The following is a 21,089-nucleotide window of genomic DNA, read 5'->3' as shown; positions in this document are numbered from 1 at the left end:
GTGTGTCGAGAACCCCACGCCACAGTCTTGCAGATTTCTTCCACGGGAACTTCTTGCAAATTGGCCACAGACACAGCCATGAATGAGCCTTGACATGACTTTCAAGATGCAGTTCCGCCTGGGTATAACAGAAGGAGATGCAATCTGCTAGCCAACTGGATAGGGTTTGTTTGGCAAAGGCAACACCCATAGAAGAGGGTATAGCGCTATAAAGGTTCATGGATCCAATTTTTAAAGGATTCAATAAATCAAACTTGAGAGACTGATGAGATCAACACATCCGTCATTTATTAAATAATATTCTTGCAGAGAGCCCTGCGGAGCCACCATACTTTTTTTGTCGAATCGGCTAAAATTTGAACATTTCGTTTGAAACCCTTCCTTAAGGAGACACTGCCACTCATATTTGCAAGTTTTCAGTTGCTTTGGATCCCCTCAGAAAGGCTCTACACTTATTTCTGACGTTCAGCACTCAACACATTTCACTTTGTCAAGTTACACATTTCACCGTTCTACCATTGGGCTTTGTCCCTCCTGACACAGCCCTTGTGGCGAAACACGGTCCATGTCGGGGGACCTAAAGACCTCTCTGCAAGAATATTATTTAATAAATGACGGATGTGTTGATCTCATCAATCTCTCAAGTTTGATTTATTGAATCCTTTAAAAATTGGATCCATGAGCCTTTATAGCGCTATACCCTCTTCTATGGTGTTTACATAACTGTATACCGCTCATCACCTCCACTCCTTATTAGCCAAAGGCAACACCCAACCTATTCTTATCAAAAGAAATAAAAAGTTGGGTGTACTGTCTATAGGCTTCTGTCCGCTCCAGATAGAAGGCTAAGGATCGCTTGCAATCCAAACTATGCACTGCTCATTCACCTTGAATCGAATAGAGCCTCAAAGAATGTTGGCAGGATGATGGACAGGTTAAGATAGAAGCTGTCACCACCTTAGGCAGGAACTTAGAGAGTGTATGCAAGACCACCATGTCATGATAAAACTTGGGGTAAGGTGGATAAGTCACTAAGGCCCGCAGCTCGCTGACAGTGCATGCTGAGGTAATTGCTACCAAAAATATGAATTCCAGGTCAAGACCTTCAGGTCACAGGTGTTCAGTGGCTCAAAAGGAACATTTATCAGCTGAGCTAACACCATGTTGAGGTCCCAAGGCACGCAGAAGGCATTAGGGAGCCTTCAACTGAACAGGCCCCACATGAATCGTACAACTATAGGCTGTACAGCGATGGGGGCTACCATCTACACCCTGGAGGTATGTGCCAATTGCACTGAGATGAACTCTAATGGAGTTGGTTTTTCAGCAGTATTTGTGGGGGGGCAGGAGAACAAACCCAAGACCTTCTGCTCACACCACATGTAAAACCTTCTCCATTTCAGTCCATAGGACCTGACACACAACCTCTGAGAGATCAAGTTGTTGCAGAATTAACCTCTCAATATCCAGGCTGTGAGAGACAGGGCCTGGAGGTTAGGATGCCGCAAACCTGCCTCCATCTTGCATGATGAGATCTGGGGAAGACTTATCGGTCTCCAGATTGATAACTCTCATAGGAGTGGAAACCAGATTTGTCTTGGCCAATAAGCAGCTATGAGGATATAGTCCGCATGGGAATCAGAGGATTATGTGTATAGAAGACCCTTGACCCAATGACGGGCAAGGGCATTCGAGGCTGGTTTGCTGTCTTATCAATAAAGGGAGCAAAACCGACACTCCTTCCTGTTGCAAGGGTATACAAATAGATCTAAGTCCGAGCTCCCCCAGAGGCGGAATATCTGATTTGCTATCCCCCCAATCCAGAGACCATTTATGGGGTCTGAAGGCATGACTCAGTCTGTCCGTTACCATGTTCTCCATCCCGGTCCTGAGCACCATCCCATGGGACAGGGCCCATGACCAGATCTGGACCACTTCCTGACACAGGAGGTACGATCCCGTACCTACCTACTTGACGACATACCACATAGCTTCCTCATTGTTGGTTTGGATCAGGACAACTTTGCTGGACAGCCGATCTCTGAAAGCCCATAGAGTGTACCTGATCGCCCGAAGCTCCAGGAAGTTGATTTGAAAACAACTTTCCTGAGCAAACCAGAGACCCTGGGTGCTCAATCCATCTACATGAGCTCCCCAGGGTGGATACATCCATGGTTAGGTCAATTTTGGTAGGAGGACTTTGAAAAGAGATCCCCCGATTGAGATATGAAATTATCCACCACCAGAACAACAAGTCTCAGAGAGACATGAATCAATGCAGTCCTGGAGGTTCTGTATGGCCTGGCACCACTGCCACCTCATGGTCCACTGGGCTCTGTGCTTGTGTAATCATGCCAAGGGAGTGACATAGACGTTGCAACCATATGGCCCAATAGCCTCAACATGTGCCATTACCTGCTGTTTCTGCTGAAACTCTGATGGCCCATTGACAAGGCAGGAAGGCCTTAACCTGAGCCAAGGCTAGCAGGGCTCCTAAGAAGTCCAACTGAGGTGACGGACCAAGATGGGACTTCGGGTAGTAGATGAAGAACCCTAGCGACTCCAACAACTGGATGGTCAAGTGCATGGACCTGATGGCCCCCTGCCTTAGATGTGCTCTTGACCAGCAAAATTGTACAGATAAGGGAAAACATGATCTACCAGCCTGCAGAGGTGCACTGTCACCACAGCCAGATATTTTGTGAAGACTCACGTGGCTGATGCTAGCCCAAATGGCAACAACCGGTACTGGAAGTGCTCTTTCCCCACTACAAATCAGAGATAATTCTTGTGAGTGGGGAAGAACTCGATGTGAATGTATGCATCCTTTAGATCGAAGAAGCATAGCCAGTCCTCTTTTTGTGAAAGTTGGATCTAGGTGCCCAGGGAAACCATCTTCAACTTTTCTTTTTTTAGAAATTTTTTCAAGGACCTTAAGGTCTAGGATGGGACGGAGTCCTTGTTCTCTTAGGAATCAGGAAGTACCGGGAGAAGAATCCCCGCCCTCTTTGTCCTGGTGAGACAGGCTTGACCGCTCTGGCCGTTAAGAGGGAGGAAAGTTCCACTAGCATTACCATATGATGCATTAGTGGCCTGCAAAACAGGTACAGAGGGCAATTTGGCGGGACACCCAATAGATTCAATAGGTACCCTTGATGGATGATGGAAAGAACCCTTTGGTCAGAGGATATACTGGGCCACTAGTTCACAAAAAACCAGTCTGCTCCCGACCGGGGGTTCCAAAGTCACAGGTATGGGTGACTGGCCTAAACTCCCTACGACCGAGTCAAAACCCCATTCCTGGAGTTGACTGAGGCACCAGCTATGGCTTGCGGGCTGGCTCTCTGCTGCTTTGGATGGCCACAGAAGATGTGTTTGTGTTGGCAGGAGTGAGGGGACAGAGGATAATACTTCCTCTAGCGCAAAAAAAAAAAAAAACCTTCCTGTCCATTCTCGCCGGCCTCCTAGAAGAGGATGGCAGGTCCGGAGTGCTGGAGGAGAGTTGTTGGAGATTTTCATGGTGGTCACAGAGTTGGGCCACTGCATCCCTCGTCCTCTCTCTGAAGAAATTCTCCCCAGTACAAGGCACATCAGCAAGTCATTCCTGTACCTCCAGTTGGAGATCCAAGGCCCGCAGCCATGCCATTCTGCGGGTGCAGATTCCCACGGAAGAGACTCTTGATGCCATCTCAGAAACAACATGTCACTTGGACCTCGGTGTTTCCTCTACACCAAACCCATATGCGCCAGTGACATGAGGGTATCCTGCTGCGGTTGAGGCAGATGCTTGGCCACCTCCTGCACCTGCTTCCAGATGTCTCACGAGTACTGGCTCATGTAAAGCTGATAGGAAGCAATGCGGGCAATGAGCACAGCCCCTTGAAACACTTTCCTGCCAAGAGCATCCATTGCTCTGTGGTCCTTCCCCAGGGGCACCAAGGAATAGGTATGAGAATGCTTGGCTCTCTTGAGAGAAGATTTGAATACCACCAACTGTTGAGGAAGCTGACGTTTATCGAATCCAGCAGCTTTCTATACAAGGTAGACCCAGTCAACCTTCTTGTTAACTGGAGGCACTGTGAGGAGCTGTTCCCATATACACAGCAGCAGCTCCTTAAGGATGTCATGTACAGGGACCACCATAATCTCCTTAGGAGGCTCCACGAACTGGATCTCAAGCATTTTGTGCCTGGCATCCTCCATCAGTAACTGAAATGGGATGGCTTCCGCCATCACCCTCACAAACCCTGCGAAGGTTAATTCCTCAGGCCGAGACTTCTTTCACTCTTATGGAGGAGAAAGTTCTGACTCTCTCCCAGGAGTCATAGGGATCCTCATCCTCACTGTCAGCCACAAGGAATGGGGCCCTAGGTGACCAGCCTCCGTTCAGAGATGCAGGCACTAGCAAAGCATCTGTTATAATTAGTGAGGTTTGGGTGGACTCTTGAACACTGTGGCAGCTGACCACGCCCATGGGAAGTCCTGTGAGGGGCCACAGGTCAGGCTCAGCTTAGGACACACAAACACAGAGATTGATCTTTTATTAGACAATGTGGTGAAGCCAACAGAGGTGGCAGTGGTGAGCAGCAGAAGTAGCCCGGCTGGGCTAGTATCCCTCAGGCGCTGGAACAGCAACTCCTCCGGTAGCAGTGCTGTAGTGGAAGGAACTGAGAATAATGAATACAGTGCAATATGCACAAAGCCCCAGTATGGAGAACCCCAGGATAGGGAGAGCAGGCCCTTGAGGAGCGAGAACCTGATCCCTGAGCACTGAGAGGCTTGAAGGTGATGTACTCAACACAACGGTTCCACGTAGGAGATGGCACTAGGGCTGGAACGGAGGCAGGCCCTAGAGGAGTGAGTACCTGGTTCCAGGGAACAGCTCTGAGGTGAAGATGGTAGTACTCACTGGTGTTGAAGATAGCGAATCCTTCCAGGCAGAAGAGAAGGTAGGAGCAGGCAGCGAGTCAGGGAACATGGGCCCTCGAGGAGCGAGTACCGGTTTCCTGATAGCGACCTGAAAAGCAAGTGAGTCCCCCAAGGAGCGGGTACCCCATTAGCATTAAGAGTCCAATGGAAGATTGGAGAGGCAGAGTAGCTGGGTATGGAGAGTGAATCCCATCCGTAAGATTACCCCTTGCTAACTCAAAGGCTAGCAAACATCGTAGGCTTTAAATATCCGGGCAGCGTGACGTCATCACAGGGAGACGCCCGTGAAGTTCGCACCAAGTAGGAAATAAGAGTGAGGGCCGCGCAGCGCGCGCGCCGTAAGGTACCAGCGGAGCGTGGCGGGAGGCAGCGCCCAAGCTGGTCCGGGGACGCCGGACAGGACGAAAGACAGATGCCGCGGCAGCCAGGCATCCATCCATAGCGAGAGGAGGTGCAAAGAAAGAAAAGTAGGTGGAGTGAAGCCGTCGGGAAGGGATGGTTGCAACAGCATCAGACCAGTGTAGACCGTCATGGACCCCCAGCACCGATGGAGGACTGGTGCTCATCGTCACGGGGTTGCTTTGGGTACACTGCAGCATGAACCGAGGCACCCCATGCCTAGCACCATGAGTCGACAGGGACGGTGCAGTTGCTTCTTCAGCTTCCCTCTATCCTCAGCTCGGTCCTCCCCCAGTGCCAAGGCTGATAGCACGGAACCAGATGTCCTCTATCTGGAGGAGAACAACGATGGTCGGTCTCCAGCGCTCCTATCCACCTATGGAACTGACAGCACCGCCAATGTTGATGATGCGGTGTCCATCGATTCTAACGCCGATAGCTTGGTCTCTTCTTTTAGACCCGAAGAGCTGTTCCATCTTGTCAAACTAAAGACTACATCCCTTCGGGGTCATTTGTCCTGTAAGCAGCAACCCCGGACGTCATGCAATGCCCCCTGACAGAGGACACTTCTAATGAGGGTCCATAATGGACATGGTCCTTGGGCACAGAGGGCATCTTCGAAAACCAGAGGTGGCCATGACAGGACCAAATAAAAGGGATGCAAAATCAACACTGATGGCAGTGGGCACAGAAGCACCACCACCACAGGGGAATCGACCACAAAAGGAAACTTATAAGAAGCATCAAAAACCGTGACTAGGGACACTATGGGGAAGCACCAAGAGGGTCCCGGCATCGAACACCACAAGGAAAAAACCCACGGAACACCTAGAAACACAAGAAAAAAAAGTTTTCCAAAAGGCCAATAAGCCAAAGTGAGCTCACTCACATTGCGATGCTTACAGCTCCACGGAAAAAGAGAGACTGGAGAGGGAGCCCACATGGACATGTTCTACAGGCATGGTCCAAGAAAACAAAGAGGTAGGCAATCTATGATAGCCGTCAGGAAAACAAAACAGAATAGATGCCTCAGTCTTTTTTCAATATTTATTAAAACAGAGATGTGTTCACAGGATGGGCATCCTGTGAACACATCTCTGTTTTAATAAATATTGAAAAAAGACTGAGGCATCTATTCTGTTTTGTTTCCCATGTTCTACAGGCATGCTGGGCATGCTCAATGTGCCAAGTCAAAGTTCTAGAAACTTTGATATAAGTTTTCTATGTCAGGGCTCCATCTGATGTCACCCATGTATAACACTACCATCCTGCTAGTCCTCTGAGAAGTTAGAAATACCACTCGCAAGTCTGCAACATTTTTTCAATTGCGCCTATTTTAGTGCAGCTTTTTCCCCCAGCCTTCTGCATCTGGGGTTTTATATGGGTATTGGTGCATGCATCTGGTCTTGCGCGTGTTATTTTGCACGTATCTAATTAACATATCGTCCCCTTATTACATCCTGCGAAGGCCCCTACTTTTGCTGAGCGCATTAAAAAACACAGAGAAATGTTGCGCCGATTGCACACAGTTTTCATTATATCGACCTCTAAGTATCCTTAACTTTGGGATAAGACTGCTAATAAAATTGAAAGTTAAGCACTTTTTCTGTCACTAAAATCTGCTGCATTTCATATATTTAAAAAAAAAACCCTAAGATCTATTCATCAGAATTAAAGCAAAACTGCAGTCCATACCAAGGTAATAGTTTACAAAGTCAGCAGTTAATGCTGGTTGTTTATGCTTCCTCCTTCCATCCACACTTGAACTAGTATCTGAAGTATCCACAGGGAAAATGTCTGTACTAATTCCCATTAATTCAGCTTTGCGCATTAGCTTTCGTATGGCTGAAGCACTGCTAGTGAGTGGTCGAGGCAGTTTCTCTCTTGGAACCCATGCTTGTGGTCGAGTGCTACGAGCTAGCTCCGATTTGGCACGATACTGCTGTAGTCTGGCATTGATGCGAGCCTAGATCAAAATCCCATGAAATGAAATAAGGTTAAAATGCAATCACAATCAGTTCAGCCAACAAATAAGGCCCTCTCTACTTTTAAATTAAACCTGTATTGATTATGTCATAAATATATGACTGTATTCACTAAGGCTTTGATTCTCAAGACAGACATAGCCCTGTTATCCAAGGCATCTGCCTGAAAACATCTCTATTAGATCTGAGGTTCACAAGTTGAAATTTCAAAATGGTCATCCTCCCATGCTACATAAAATGAGCACCAACTGCAGCTGGGCATAATCTTTCTGTAAAGTGCTTCGGATAGAAGCATTTTGTAAGAACACACTCACTATTCTTCCAGTAGAGCCCTTCTGTGTGAGTGTCGCCCTAAGGAATGGCTGGTGAGTGGTAATGAAGATATTCAAGATCTGATGGGAAATCGAGAGAAAAAATGTGCAATGTAAGCCAACTCTGTTTTTGTGCCACAACAAGCAATAGGATTTTATGCACGATTTTACAGTTTTCTAATTAAGTATTAAAACCAGATGGCTAATGACCTTTTTAGCTATTTAAACACATCTCAGGTGTATTGGAAGGGTTAAGGCCAAGTCAATCAATAACCCAAAATGTATTACATTGTCCAGGAAATGCCTGTTAAAATAAAAAGTCTTAATGGTATTAATAGTCATATGATTTGTAATGACTTCTCTGGATTTTACCAGATTGTTTTTACAACCAATGGTTTTACAACACAGATTTTGCAGCAGTAGTCCCGGTAGCCAAATAGAGGTAATAAGACATTACAACATAAAATATCAAAAAATATTATGCTGTACATATTCTAACATTCAATATTTAAAAAAAAAAAAAAAAATTCAGAACTGCATACAGCTTGCCAAGAAATATATTGATAGGTACAAATATCCTAAAATGATGGGATCTAGTTTGAGAACAAGTATAGAAACAACAAATGAATTTATAACTATCAAATCGTAAGGTCATACTTTCAGCATATTTACTCGTTATGTACTCAATTTTATTAGAAGTCTTATCACAGCAGCAATGTGAATCACATATGAACTCTAAATGTTGCTAATGAAGCATTCTTTATCAGTAAATACTCAAAGTACTTGAAGAAAACCACAAGAATTAACTCTAAGCCGGCCTTCAAAATGAAACAAATCTAAAGAAGAGACCAATGTGTTCTCAGAAGTTCATGCATTTCATCATTCTTGGAACATTCTTACAGTTCTCAGAAAATGTTTAACCCCTAGGATAGTCTAGTCTGGCACAATTTATATTCAAAGCAGGATTAAACTCTAATCTAAACCCTGATAAGAGAGAAAAATCGCATTGAATAAAGCAAGTCTGTATTTATGTAAACAGGGTTCTCCATAGACAGCAGGATTAGTCACCCATAACAAGAATCCATAAGTCAATATGTGGGTAATGTCAGGCTGCCCACATGGACCCAGCTCTTAGAGCTCAGTAAAGTCACAGCATACATGCAAGTTCCTGCATGCACACTGCCTCATGAGCCCCTCAGTCTCTACCAGAACTTAAGCTTTAGCGAGGAAGTCTACTCTCCAGGGAAGCGGGCAGGCAATAAGTAAGGATGCTTCATCGTATCTACAGAGAATCTTGTTTACAGGTAAGTAAACTTTCTTTCTCCATGGACAAAAAGGCATGAATCAGCCATAATGCGTGGAGAGTCCCAAGCTGAGGGTTGCAGTGTGGAGCAACTAATACAACAGACAACTCTGACTCCACCGGTGGAAAGTGTCTTAGTGGTGAATAGGCTATACAGAACTGTTTGATCAAAATTAGTCTTTCTCTGACATATTGTCCAGACAGTAAAGGGATCTAAAGGTGTAAACAGATCACTAAGAAGCAATTTTGCGTGTGTTTTCAGCAGAAGTGCCGCTTAAATCACCATGGCTCTCACTTGATGAGTCTTGACAGTCTATAATCTGAAAGCCAACTAGAGCATAACAGTATGCTATACAATCCACTAGCCAATTAGACAGAGCTCTTTTACCAACTGTGCATCCCAATTTATTAGGATAAAATGATGCAAACAGAGAAGCTTTACAGCGAGAGTCTTCTTCAAATAACATGCCAGTGCTCTCTTGCATCCAAGAAGTGAAGAGTCCATTCTCCTTTACAAACACATGGTCTTGGAAATTGTCACAAGTTGTGAGTCCTTGGATTGTGGTGTGCCAAGTGGAACGAGCTAGGTCCATGTCAACAACAAGCAGGCTCGAAACTGGCAGGGACTGAGGAAGCTTCATCTATACCAGCTTCTTCCCCTGCAGATTGAGCCTTTGGGTTCTGAGGCCAGCAGGACCTAGGCGAAAGTCCACAGCCAGATGGGTGGACAAAGGGTCAAGGATAGCAGTGGTTAGGTGAGTCAGGTGTCCAAACAAGGGTCGAGGCAGGCGGCGGTCAGGCAGGACTAGTGTCCAAGCACAGGACAAGGCAGACTGCAATCAAACAGGGTCAATGTTCAAGTAAGGGTAGAGGCAAACGGCTGTCAGGCAGAGTTAATATCCAGGCCAAGGTCGGAGCAAGCAGAGAACCAAGCAAGAATGGCGTCTGAGCAGAGATTAGGGCAGGTGAAGGTCAGGCCAAGTCAGGCAGGGGTCAAGCACAAGAAAAGGAGGGAGAGGCAAGAGCAGGGCAGAAAGGAACAAGGCAAGAATGAGGCAGGTGCTGGGAAAAGATAGGAACGAACAGCAACTAACATCAACAAAGTGCTGAAGGACCTGTTACCAAGGCATCAATTGATTGCAAGAGCGGCACTTAAATATTCAGGCTGCATGATGTCATCCGGAACATTGCCAGAAAATTTCCTGCTGTGGGGTCTTTAAGACAATGCAGCACGTGAACTTAAGGGAAGCATCCTGTCTTGTCCAAGTCAATGGAGTCTCGGGCCTGGGTCTAACTGAAGATAAGGGAAGCCAACCATGGGAAGTGCACCGCTGTCAGTGCAGCATTACAATCCTTCATCTTCTAAGCCCCCTCCCCAAGTCTTGTGGTTTGGGTTTATGGGGCAAGAGGCAGTGGAACCTGGGGGTTAGCTGGAGAGTATGGATGTTTCTGGCAGGCTCCCATGTGTTATCCTCTGGACTACATCCCTCCAGTAAATTAGGTAGTGGAGTTTACCCTATATCTTCTTGGAATCCAAGACTTCCTGTATCTCATATTTTGTCTGGATCAACTGAGATGTCCACATGAAGACCACGGGCTTTAGAGGCAACACATGGAAGGAGTTGTGTGGGTATAGTTGGGGATAATTGGCAAAGAGCCAAAAATCGCAGAGCTAATCTTGCTGAGGGCATTTTCAAGCAGAGGTTCTAGGTGCTCAAACAAACTTTGCAGGACTTCGCTTCTTGTCAATACCTCTTTTATATAGTTCCGTGGCCTGTCAAAGGAGGCAACAAGTTCTTCCCCAGTGCTCCTCGAGATTGCAAGTGGTGTTTTTAACCACAGGGCAAGGAGTAGTCAGAGGTACCGGACAGGGATCCTAGGATGTTGACCATAGACAATGGAGAAAGTTGATGCTCAAGCTGCCTCTCCTACGTGATTGTTGTAGCAAATCTCTGCCCACAGTATCAGGGCGGCCTAATCATCCTGTCAGTCATTGACAAAGGACCTTAAGGCCTTCAGGATTTGATTGATCCATTCCATCTGCCAGTTGGATGGAAAATGATAGGCGGAGAAATCAAGGTTAACATTGAACTTCTGGCACAGATTCCTCTGGATGTGAATTGAGTCCCTCTATCACTGATTATGTGCTGGGATAGTCCATGTAGGCAGAACATGTGTTAGAAGTGTTGTTCCAGATCGAGAGCTGTGCCAACTTTGAAAAATGGTACATGGTGACCCAGATTACCGTACACACCTTGGAGGGTGGAAGACCCATTCTAAAGTCCATGAATAAGTGTGCCCATGGTCTCTCCGGGACTGGTAATGGTTGCAAGAAATGCCAAAGGCATGTATGAGGTAGTTTATTGATGGTGCAGGTTGGATAGGATTCAACATAATGCCAGACATCCTTGGAAAATTGTGGCTACCAGTAGTGCTGGGAGAGGATCTCCAGTGTTTCACATACATCCGGATGTCCGGATAGCTGGGAGTCATTGCCCCAATGGAGAACCTTCTTCTGGAGGTATTTGGGCACCACAATGTTTCCAGTCAATACAACAAGGTAGGAAATAGAGAGGATTTTGGCCGGATCCATGATGTGCTGCAGAGTCTCTTGTAGCCACGGGTTCGAAAGAGAGGACATCTGCCCACTGATTTCTCTCTGCAGGACGGTAAGTCAGATGAAAATTGAAGCGGCTGAAGAAGAGTGACCACTGCGCCTGCCGAAGATTCAATCTCTGAGCCTGCTGTAAGTAGAAGAGGTTTTTATGGTTTATATTGATGATTATTGGATGAAGAGCTCCTTCCAGGTGTAATCTCCATTTCTCTAAGTAAAGTTTTATAGCCAGAAGCTCTTGGTCTGCAATACTGTAGTTTCTCTCAGATGGAGTGAATTTCTTCGAAAAGAAGAAACATGGAACTATCCTCCCTTATAATTCTGTTGTGACAGAATGTCTCCAACCCCAATAAAGGAGGTTACTACCCTTAACCAATAAGCCTGATACCTTTGGTGCAACTCCAACATTGCTCTTTGCTTCAATGGCAAGAGGTAACGGGGAATTGGCCTCAAACAGCCCTAAATGATGGTCTGGGAAACTAATAAGTATAGGGGTGACTTGTATGCCGCAATAGATACTGCCATAAGCTTGCTGGGCAGACTAGATGGACCGTTTGGTCCTTTTCTGCCGCCATTTCTATGTTTCTATGAAAGGTTTCTGAGGATCAGGGTGTTGTAACCAGAAGACCGTAAGGAAGGCTGACCTGAGCTGACTGAAGGCTTGAACTGCTGATTCAGGCCAATTGCAAGTGTCAGACCCCTTCTTGTTTACAACTGTAAGCAGTGCTGCTAGAAAGGAATAACTGTGGATAAACTGACTGTAATAATTAGTGAATCCTAGAAACTGTTAGAGGGCCTTGAGACCCACTAGTTGAGGCCAGTTCTGGATAACGACCAGTTTATCAGGATCCATCCTAAGACCATGGCTAGATACAATGTAGCCCAGAAAAAGTAATTCCAATTGCTCAAAGGAGCACTTTTCCAGTTTGGCATACAACTGATTCTCCCTCAGTTATTGCAGGACGGTTTTTACGTACTCTCTCTGTTGAGCGAGAGAGTGGAAGACAATAAGGTCATCCAGATATATAGTGCACAAGACTGTAAAATCTCTGAAGACTCTGTATACCATATGCTGGAAGACAGCAAGGACAATGCAGAGACCAAATGGCATAACTAAGTACTCACAGTGGCTGCCCCGGGTGTTGAATGCACTCTTCCACTCATCCCGCTCACGAATCCTGATAAGGTTATATGCCCCTCGCAGGTCCAACTTCATGACAATGTTGGTGCCCTGGAGTCTGTCAAAATGCTCCAAGATGAAAGGTAGTGGGTACCAGTTTCTTCTAGTAATAGCACAGAGTCCACAATAATCAATGCATGGCCATAAGAGTCCATTCTTTTTCCCCATTAAAAAAAAAAAGAATCCAGTACTGGCTAGTGAAGTGGACGGTAAAATGAAACCATGTTCAAGGTTTTCCTTCATATAGTTGAACGTGGCTTGCATCTCTGGGACAGAGAAGGGATAAACCTGGCCGCACAGTGGGGCCTTGCCAGGAAGGAATTCAAATGCACAGTTGTTGGACCTTTGGGACAGGAGTGACGTAACATGTTGCTTACTAAAGACATCCACATAGGCTGCATAGGCTCATGGAAATTTAGGCAGAACTAGAATTGTAGCCAGGGTGACAGTTAGAAGCGGTACCACCGGTTATAGACATGTTTGGAAATACATGGGCTGCCATTGTGAAACCTCAGTTGATGCCCAATCGATCATAGGATTATGTTTCTTTAGCCAGGGCATCCCAGAATGATGGGCTTCACAGGTTTAGGCAGGACAAGGAAAGCAATTTGCTCCAGATGCAAGGCTCCTGTCTGCAAAGTTAAAGATTCAGTAGTCATAGCTAACTTTCCTGGTAGTTTTCATATGCTGAGGAAATCATGTCTGGGGAACCTAATGGAACCAGTGACAGGTTGTATTTCTGTGCCAGGCTTTGTTCAATGAAGTTCCCAGCCATCCCAGAATCAAAAAATGCCTCACTGGAAATCTCCAAGGTATATTTCTTCAGCAGGACTAGAGGGTGAGAGGAAGGAGAACAACCTGGGGCTGCCTCCCCAGCCACACAGAGTTTCCCACATTCTCCGGGCACTGAGTGGTATGGTGTCCTGATCCAGTGCAGTGCAGGCAGAGGCTAAGGTGCCAGCGACTCTGCTTCTCCTCTTCAGAAAGTTTAGCCTTTTCAAACTGAATGGGTTCCTCCAAGGCTTGGGGTGAGCTGTGCTCCCTGAGAGGAGTGACAACTGACAATTAGAATTGAGGAGCCAATCTCAGGTGTTTACAAAAGGAGTCTTTCTCCTGAGTTTGCTCCTGGAATCTTATGTCAATTTTAATGCAGAGGGCGATGAGCTCTTACAATCCTGTGAATATGTGCTGACCTTAATCTGGTCAGCAAGGCCCTGCCAAAAAATGGCCATCAGATTCTCTTGACCCCACTGGAACCCAGATGCAAGGATCTGGAAATGGATGGCATCATTGCCTATGAACTTACTGGCCTAGAGAATTCAAAATAAGTCTGCAGATGCGGAGGAAGAGCATCCAGGCTCATTGAAGACTTTGAGGAACTGGTCTAAAAACACCTCAAGATTCCCACAGCGGAGGATGTCCAGTCCAGAGCTGGTCCAGAGAGCAGGGACAAAATAAATGTCACCTTGGTCTGATCTTTAGGGAAACAGGCTATTTGTAGCTCGAAATGAATCAAGCACTGTTTGATAAATCCATTACAGTCCTTGGGATCACTACTGTATCTGGGCAACGTTGCTAGATGCGGGACCAAGGTGTACTCACATGCACTGTGAGAAACGTTTCGACAGCATTGCTGGTGGCACCTGGGCTTACAAAGTGTCAAGTAGCATAGTCCATTCTTGACATAACCCAGTTTTCTGGGTTAGTCTTGCTGCTGCAGCACCATGAGAGTCAGTTCTGGTGCAGCCTAGGACAATGATGAATCCACTGAACTCATGGCCTCAGCAAACTGTCACAGGTTGCGAGTCCTTGGACTGTAGCATGGTTGATACTATCCGGCACGAGGAATGATCTGCATCCATGCTGATAGCAGGCAGGCTCACAGCTGGCTGGGAATGAGGAAGCTTCACCTATACCAGCCTCTTACCCTGCAGGTTGAGTCCTTGAGCTCTGATGCCAGCAGGCAAAAGTCCACAGCCAGATGGGCAGTCCAAGGGTCAAGGCTGGAGCAATCATGTGGGTCCGGTGTCCAAGCAAGGGTCAAGACAGGCAGAAGTCGGGCAGGGCCAGTGTCTAAGCAAAGGTCGAGCAGGCAGCGGTTAGCGTTAATATTCAAGTCAAGGTCGGGACAGGAGGAGAATCAGGCAGGGAAGGCATCGGTCGGGCAGAGTCAGAATTCAGGCAGGGGTCAAGCACAAGAAATCAATCTAATGAGGCAAGGAGGGAAAGGCAAGGGCAAGGCAGGGACAGAAACAAGGAAAGAAGCAGGAACGAGGCAGGTGATGGAACAAGGCAGGAATGAGCTGCAACTAACACCTAAAAGTGTTAGAGGACCTGTTGCTGAGCCATTAGCTGTTTGCGAGTGGTGCTTAAATATCCAGGCCGCATGATGTCATCAGGGAGCACCGTCAGAAGATTTCCCACCACGGGGCCTTTAAGATGGCACACTGCGTGCATGCACTTAAGGGAAGCCTCCTCATGTCTTGGCCAAGTCAATGGCAGGTCTAATTGTAAATAAGGGACGCAGCCATAGGTTGAACACTGCAGTTGGCATAGCATTACAGAAAGAATGTAGGCTTGGTTAATGTGGGAAGCAGACATTTTTGGAAGGAATTAAGAGAGAGTTCGCATAACAATCCAGTTATGAAAAATTTGTAGCTATGGTGAATACCACGAGAAACACTTTTCAGGTGAGAAATTTCAAGACTGCTGACTTGAGTAACTCAAAAGAAGGTTTCATGAGTTGAGCTGGAAAACTAAGATCTGAAGGCACTGGAGGTTTATTGACTGGAGGCTTAGAATGCCCAATCCCCTTCATGTATTTTGACACCAAAGGGAGAACAGAGTTCAGGGCTCCATCCAGTTATCAATAATATTTCACAATGGTGCTGATATGAATTTTAACCAAAGAGGTGTTGAGGCCAGAGAATGAAAGGAACAAGATATACCAAAGCATATCTCTTGGGTCACAGGAGAAAGGATCCAATTGACAGAGTTCTCTTTTAAATTAAGATTTTTTGGTTGAAGGCTTTCTAGATGAAATCTCCACCTCCTCCACCTCCTCAGAAAGGAGTAAAGATAAGTACTATGCATTCAGCATCCAGACCTCGAGAGCAAGTGATGGCAGGTTCCGGTGGCAGAGTATGCCACCCTCCTGAGTGATTAACATCAGACAGAATTGAAAGATAGCGGAGGTATGGGTGCTATACTTTCCATGGCCAGGCTGCTACTATGAAGATCACCCTTGCTTTGTCCCGAAGGATGTTGTAGACAGTCCTGACAATGAGAGGAATTAGTTGGTATGCATAGAGTAGATCAATGCACCAGTTTAGCACAAAAACATTGGGAACTCTGTAGTCGCTCAGATATATGGAATAGAATTCATCAATCTTCCTGTTGTCCTACAAAGTGAACAGGCCAATTGCTCTCATTCCCCAAAGATAGAACATGATGTTCATGACCTCCTGATCTAAGACCATTCATGCAGATGTAGAATTCTGCTGAGATGGTCCACCAGAGAATTTTGGACACCCGGTACGTCACCTAGAAATGCACATTGTGATGATCAACCCATGACCAGATTCAGAAGGCTCTTTGCAGAGAGTGTATGAATCTATTACTCCTTGTTTGTTGACATATAACATGTTTAGGGATTGTCTGCCCGACTTGATTATCTTGTCCAAGAGCAGGTGGTAGAAAGCCCTTAGCAGATATAGGTAGCTAGCAGGTTCAGAAGGTTTATTTGTAAGTTAATTTCTGCTTGGAACCATGTAACCATGTACTTTCTGTCCATGCAGAACTGGTGTGTGCTCCCCAAGCTCTGGTAGCCGCATCTGTAGACAGGGTCACTTAATGCAACAGTATGTGCAGTGAGAGATTAAGTGCCAGAACCTCCAGGTTTGTCCAACACTGGAGAGGCATATACATCTGATATCTAGTGAGATATTGGCTGAATCAGCTGATCCCACGGACCTTGTAGGGACCACTATAGGTCATGCATGTGCATGATTGAGCTTACTGATATCCAGGTCTTTTGTAGAATGAACACCACCAAACTCATCAAATTCCATCCCTTTCAGTAAGGCAGAATGCCTTTTCCTGAAGTATATCCATGCTCCTATGAATTGTATCCTCTGGGGCAGCACCAAGCTAGCCATTGAAAAACTGACCAGAAATCTCAGGGAATGGAGAAATTGAAAAATCATTTTAAGAGCATTGAGAATGCTCTCTAGGAATGAGTTCATCACCAACCAATTGCAAAGACACATGAACACATAGATTCCCTGTTGACAAAGCTCAGTAGCCACTACTGACAGACACTTTGATTACACTCTCAAAGCAGCCAAGAGGATGAACGGAAGCACTTTGTACTGATGCATGCTCTCCACCACAAATCTGAGAAACTTCTGGTGGCAGGGTGAATCTGAATGCATGCATAAGCATCTTTCAGTTAAAAAGCACAACTCCAAGCTCTTGGCTGAAAGAATGTCAGAATTATCTGGAGGGATATCACCTTGAACCTCTCTCGAACCAGTAATCTGTTTAGCTTCTTTAGATCCAGGATGGGTCGCAATCATCCTCCCTCCCCCTGACTTATTGGGGATTAAGGAGTAACAAGAATAGAACCCCTAGCCACATTCCTGAAGAGGGACATGCTATCACTTTCTGATGAAGAAGAGATGTTACCTTCCAACTACAGTTGAGTAGATTGGAAGGGATTTGAACCAAAGGTTGATCTGTGTTGGGTCAGAAGAGGGCAACATAAGTGCATGCGGAAGCCATGCTCCACAATTTTCAGGACCTACTTGTCCTTGGAGTTGCAGATACACTCAGGAAGGAAGGCACAGACCCTTCCCCCTATTGGAGGAGAGGCAGGACTCAGAAGCATAAAAATCTTCTCCCAGGCTTAGGCTGGGTCTTTGGATAATGCCTCTCCCTCTGCCATCTTCTAGCAGACAGCTGCTGTGGCAGAGTAAGAAGAGCTTGATGACACTGAAAAGGACAGAAGGCATGTCTCTGAAAACATGAAGTACTGACATCCAGAATGGCCAGGCTGATCTACTGCTGCTGCAGACAGCAATCTTGAAATGGATTGATGCTCTAATCAGAGCCACTATCTCTTGTAATTTGTCTCCGAACAAGTTTTTTGCAGGACACATCCACCAGGCAGACATGTACATCTTGAAAGAGGCCGAGCGCTCTCAACTATGCAAGCCTCCTACAGAGACAGTTGAGGTTCTTGACACGGCATTGAATGCCTCACACAAGGAGCAGATCAGATGCTTCTTACATTCCTCTGCAGCTTTGCAAAGTTCCACAAACCCAGGGTCTTATGAATCTGTCAAAGCCTTTAGCTGTTGCACACACTCGAGTATATACTGCACCATGAACTGGTGAGCAGCAATCCAAATTTTAACCATGGAACTCTGGAAGACCTTCTTACCAAAATTATCCAATGCTTTTACATCCTTTCTGAAAGGTGCATCAGAGTGATGCAGAGTATATTTTGCCTACTTCAACGCAGAATCCACTACATTGGAGCAATGAGGTAGTTAGACTACACCAAACTCTGGTGAAGCATAGACTATACTTCAAAACAATTTGGGCTACAGGAAAACAGATTGGAGCCTGCCACATCCTCATTAGTAGATCCTTGAGGGGGCTATGTACCACAATATATGCAGAGTTTGCCAAAGGCTGGAGAAAATGTAACAAACCGAATCATCTGTTCTGGGGTCTTTCTCCTTCCGCACATTGATTAATATCTTCATTAACTTATCCAGAAATCTATAGTACCTTAGATGTTGAGTAGGAGATGTAGGCTAAGTCAAATCCAACAGGGAATCTGAAAGAATCCCTGTAGAATTCTCCTCACCTGACCACGGAGAGAACTCATCCAAGACCCCGATAATGAAGGAGCATGAGACTACCTCTGTTGGTCCAAAGGGGAGAGTATTGGTAGGAACTCAGAATGAGCTGATCATACTTCCTCCCCTTCCAATCCATATAGGGACTCCCTTAGAAAAGGAAACTATTCCCATAGGACTCACGTTCACCACCAGTAGCCCTTGAGGCAAGGTCTGAACATCTTGCAGACTTCATGGAATCCCACTGTTTGGGAATAGCTCCTCTATCCTGACAGAACAGGTTCCAATTTCCTTTTCAGGTCTTCAGGGGTTAAGGGTTATCACTGTTCCTGCTAATATAGTCTTGAACAGCTTTCATTTTCCCATTTCAGCTCACATTAGAAGCCTTGGTGTTATGGCTTGACTCTAATCTATCTTTTCACCACCACATTAAAACTGTTCCCAAAAATGTTTTTTGTTTGTTTGATGGAGGGACCCTTCATGACCTGAAAAATCTCCTTGATCCAAATGATTTCAAGTTGGTAGTTCAGGCATCTGTGTTACCCATTATTGATTATTGCAATGTTATATACCTTGGACTGCCTGAACAGACTCTAAAACCTTTTCAACTTCTTCTTAGTTCCACAGCACATTTAATTTGTGAAGCTAAACATATGGATTACATTATGCCAATTTTATTTTCTCTCCAATTGCTTCCAGTAAGCTAGATCATCATCCACAAGAGACCATGCCTATTCGGTGGCTGCTCCTAGTCTATGCAATTCTATACCTGTGTCGTTAAGACTTGAGGAATGCCTGAAAAAATTTAAAGCTGCTTTAAAGATCTTCCTTTTATATCAAGTGTTGAACTAACAAGAGCCTGTATATATATTTGGTAGCACTTCCTGTATTATGGGGCCTATTCCTGTGATATGAAGTCTTGTGAAGTGTTTAAATCTAGTAACAGTTCCACAGGCTTTCCTGATTTAACAAGCATTTATTCTGATGTATGTTGTCTTTATTGTATTCTTGTAATGTTGATTGTTGACTGATTTTATGCTATTTTTAATCATTATGTATGTTATTTTGTAAATTGCTTAGAGCTTTTCACAAAGCGATTCAGAAATTTTTAACAAGCAAGGAAGTGAAGAAATTCTTCACCAACTCAGACAGCAAGGATCCTATTGACTGAAGAACCCTTTATGCTGTAGGAGGAGAGAGCCTCTTCTGACACCCATATAGAATCTTCACTGAATATCACTGCCACAGGCAGCGCTGAATAGGCACCTAGAAGTGTAGGACTTACAAATGCAGAAGCAGCAGATTCTGATGCATTTTAAGCCAATTGCTCCAAAACATTCCACTGATTGATACTAATTATGGGCATCCGCACCAGTAGTTCCATCCTCTCTCCAAGGCTCTACCTTACAAAGTCAAAGGGCACATGTCCCTGCACACCAAAGCATTCTGCTCTGAAGAGATTAATGACACCATGTAACGCAATACCCGAGGAAGTGATTGTATTCTGGAATGTGTGGGAATGTTCCATGCCAATGAAATGGATACTGGATCCAGACAGTACAAGTAGCGTGATACTATGGGAATCTTCTACAGCAGGAAAATGTTGTCATCTGTGTCACGAATCCACAGTTTTCCACCATTGGTTATGGTTTCTTCAGTACTGAGAGAGATGGCCCCAGAGAGGATCCCTTGCACCACTCTTCTCCGAGCCTCAACCCGTGCCATGGTCTTCCACTAAAGGACTCACAATGCAATGTGCACGCAAGGGAACTTAGAGCTGGGTCCATGTCGGTATCATCATTGATATCACCCATCCATTATAATAGATTCATGTCTGCTTGTCGATGGAGAAACAACTCAGACAAAAGGCTACATTATGATTATTTATGCAATAAAAGATTCAACTATTATGTGAACCTCCCATTCTGTAACTGGTGGCAGCTTCTTAAGCAGCAACTAAACATTTCTTGTAACTTTTGATTGGTCTCTCACATCGCCGTTTCAGAATCTTGATCTACTCTTCCATATATATCTGTTTCAACTCTTGACATTTAAGGGTTTTTTTCCATGAGATGTTTACTTCAGGTCTTGCCATAACATCTCAATACCATTTAAGTCAGGACTTTGACTTAGCCAATCCAATAACATAAAATCTCTTCTTCAGCCATACTATAGTAGATTTCTTTAAACGTTTAGGGTCATTGTCTTGCTGCATGACCCACTTTTGGCTCAGCTTCAGATCACAGATCGATAGGCTTGACATTCTCTTCTAGAATATTCTGATATAAAGCAGAATTCATGGTTTAGTTTCATTTATTTAAATTCTTGATTTACCACAATTGTAATAAAACATCAATGCAGTGAACATGAAAATAATCAGTACACAAACACACACAATATATATATATAAAAAAATAACATTTTACATAAAGTTATTAATAAAAGTAAGTTTGCTTACCATAAATGGGGTTCTCCGTAGACAGCAGGATGAATAAGCCATG

General features: G+C 45.1%; 1 protein-coding gene across 10 annotated transcripts in view; it reads right to left on the bottom strand.

Moving 5' to 3' along the window:
- Positions 1-21,089, bottom strand: part of PHF14 (PHD finger protein 14) — a 1,104,121-nt gene that overhangs the window by 816,353 nt on the left and 266,679 nt on the right. For 7 of the 10 annotated variants that reach the window (XM_029588965.1, XM_029588970.1, XM_029588968.1 and 4 more), the window contains exons 9-10: positions 7,628-7,705; positions 7,024-7,294 (exon numbers count right to left, since the gene is read on the bottom strand). In XM_029588965.1, coding sequence (XP_029444825.1) covers positions 7,024-7,294; positions 7,628-7,705 — 349 coding nt within the window. The remainder of the gene's footprint in view (positions 1-7,023; positions 7,295-7,627; positions 7,706-21,089) is intronic. The other 3 variants (XM_029588971.1, XM_029588967.1, XM_029588966.1) reach the window with 1 other exon arrangement.

Source organism: Rhinatrema bivittatum, chromosome 2 (assembly GCF_901001135.1).
Source record: "Rhinatrema bivittatum chromosome 2, aRhiBiv1.1, whole genome shotgun sequence".
NCBI lineage: Eukaryota > Metazoa > Chordata > Amphibia > Gymnophiona > Rhinatrematidae > Rhinatrema > Rhinatrema bivittatum.
Note: the sequence above shows the minus strand (reverse complement) of the source record. Positions and strands in the feature narration are given on the sequence as shown.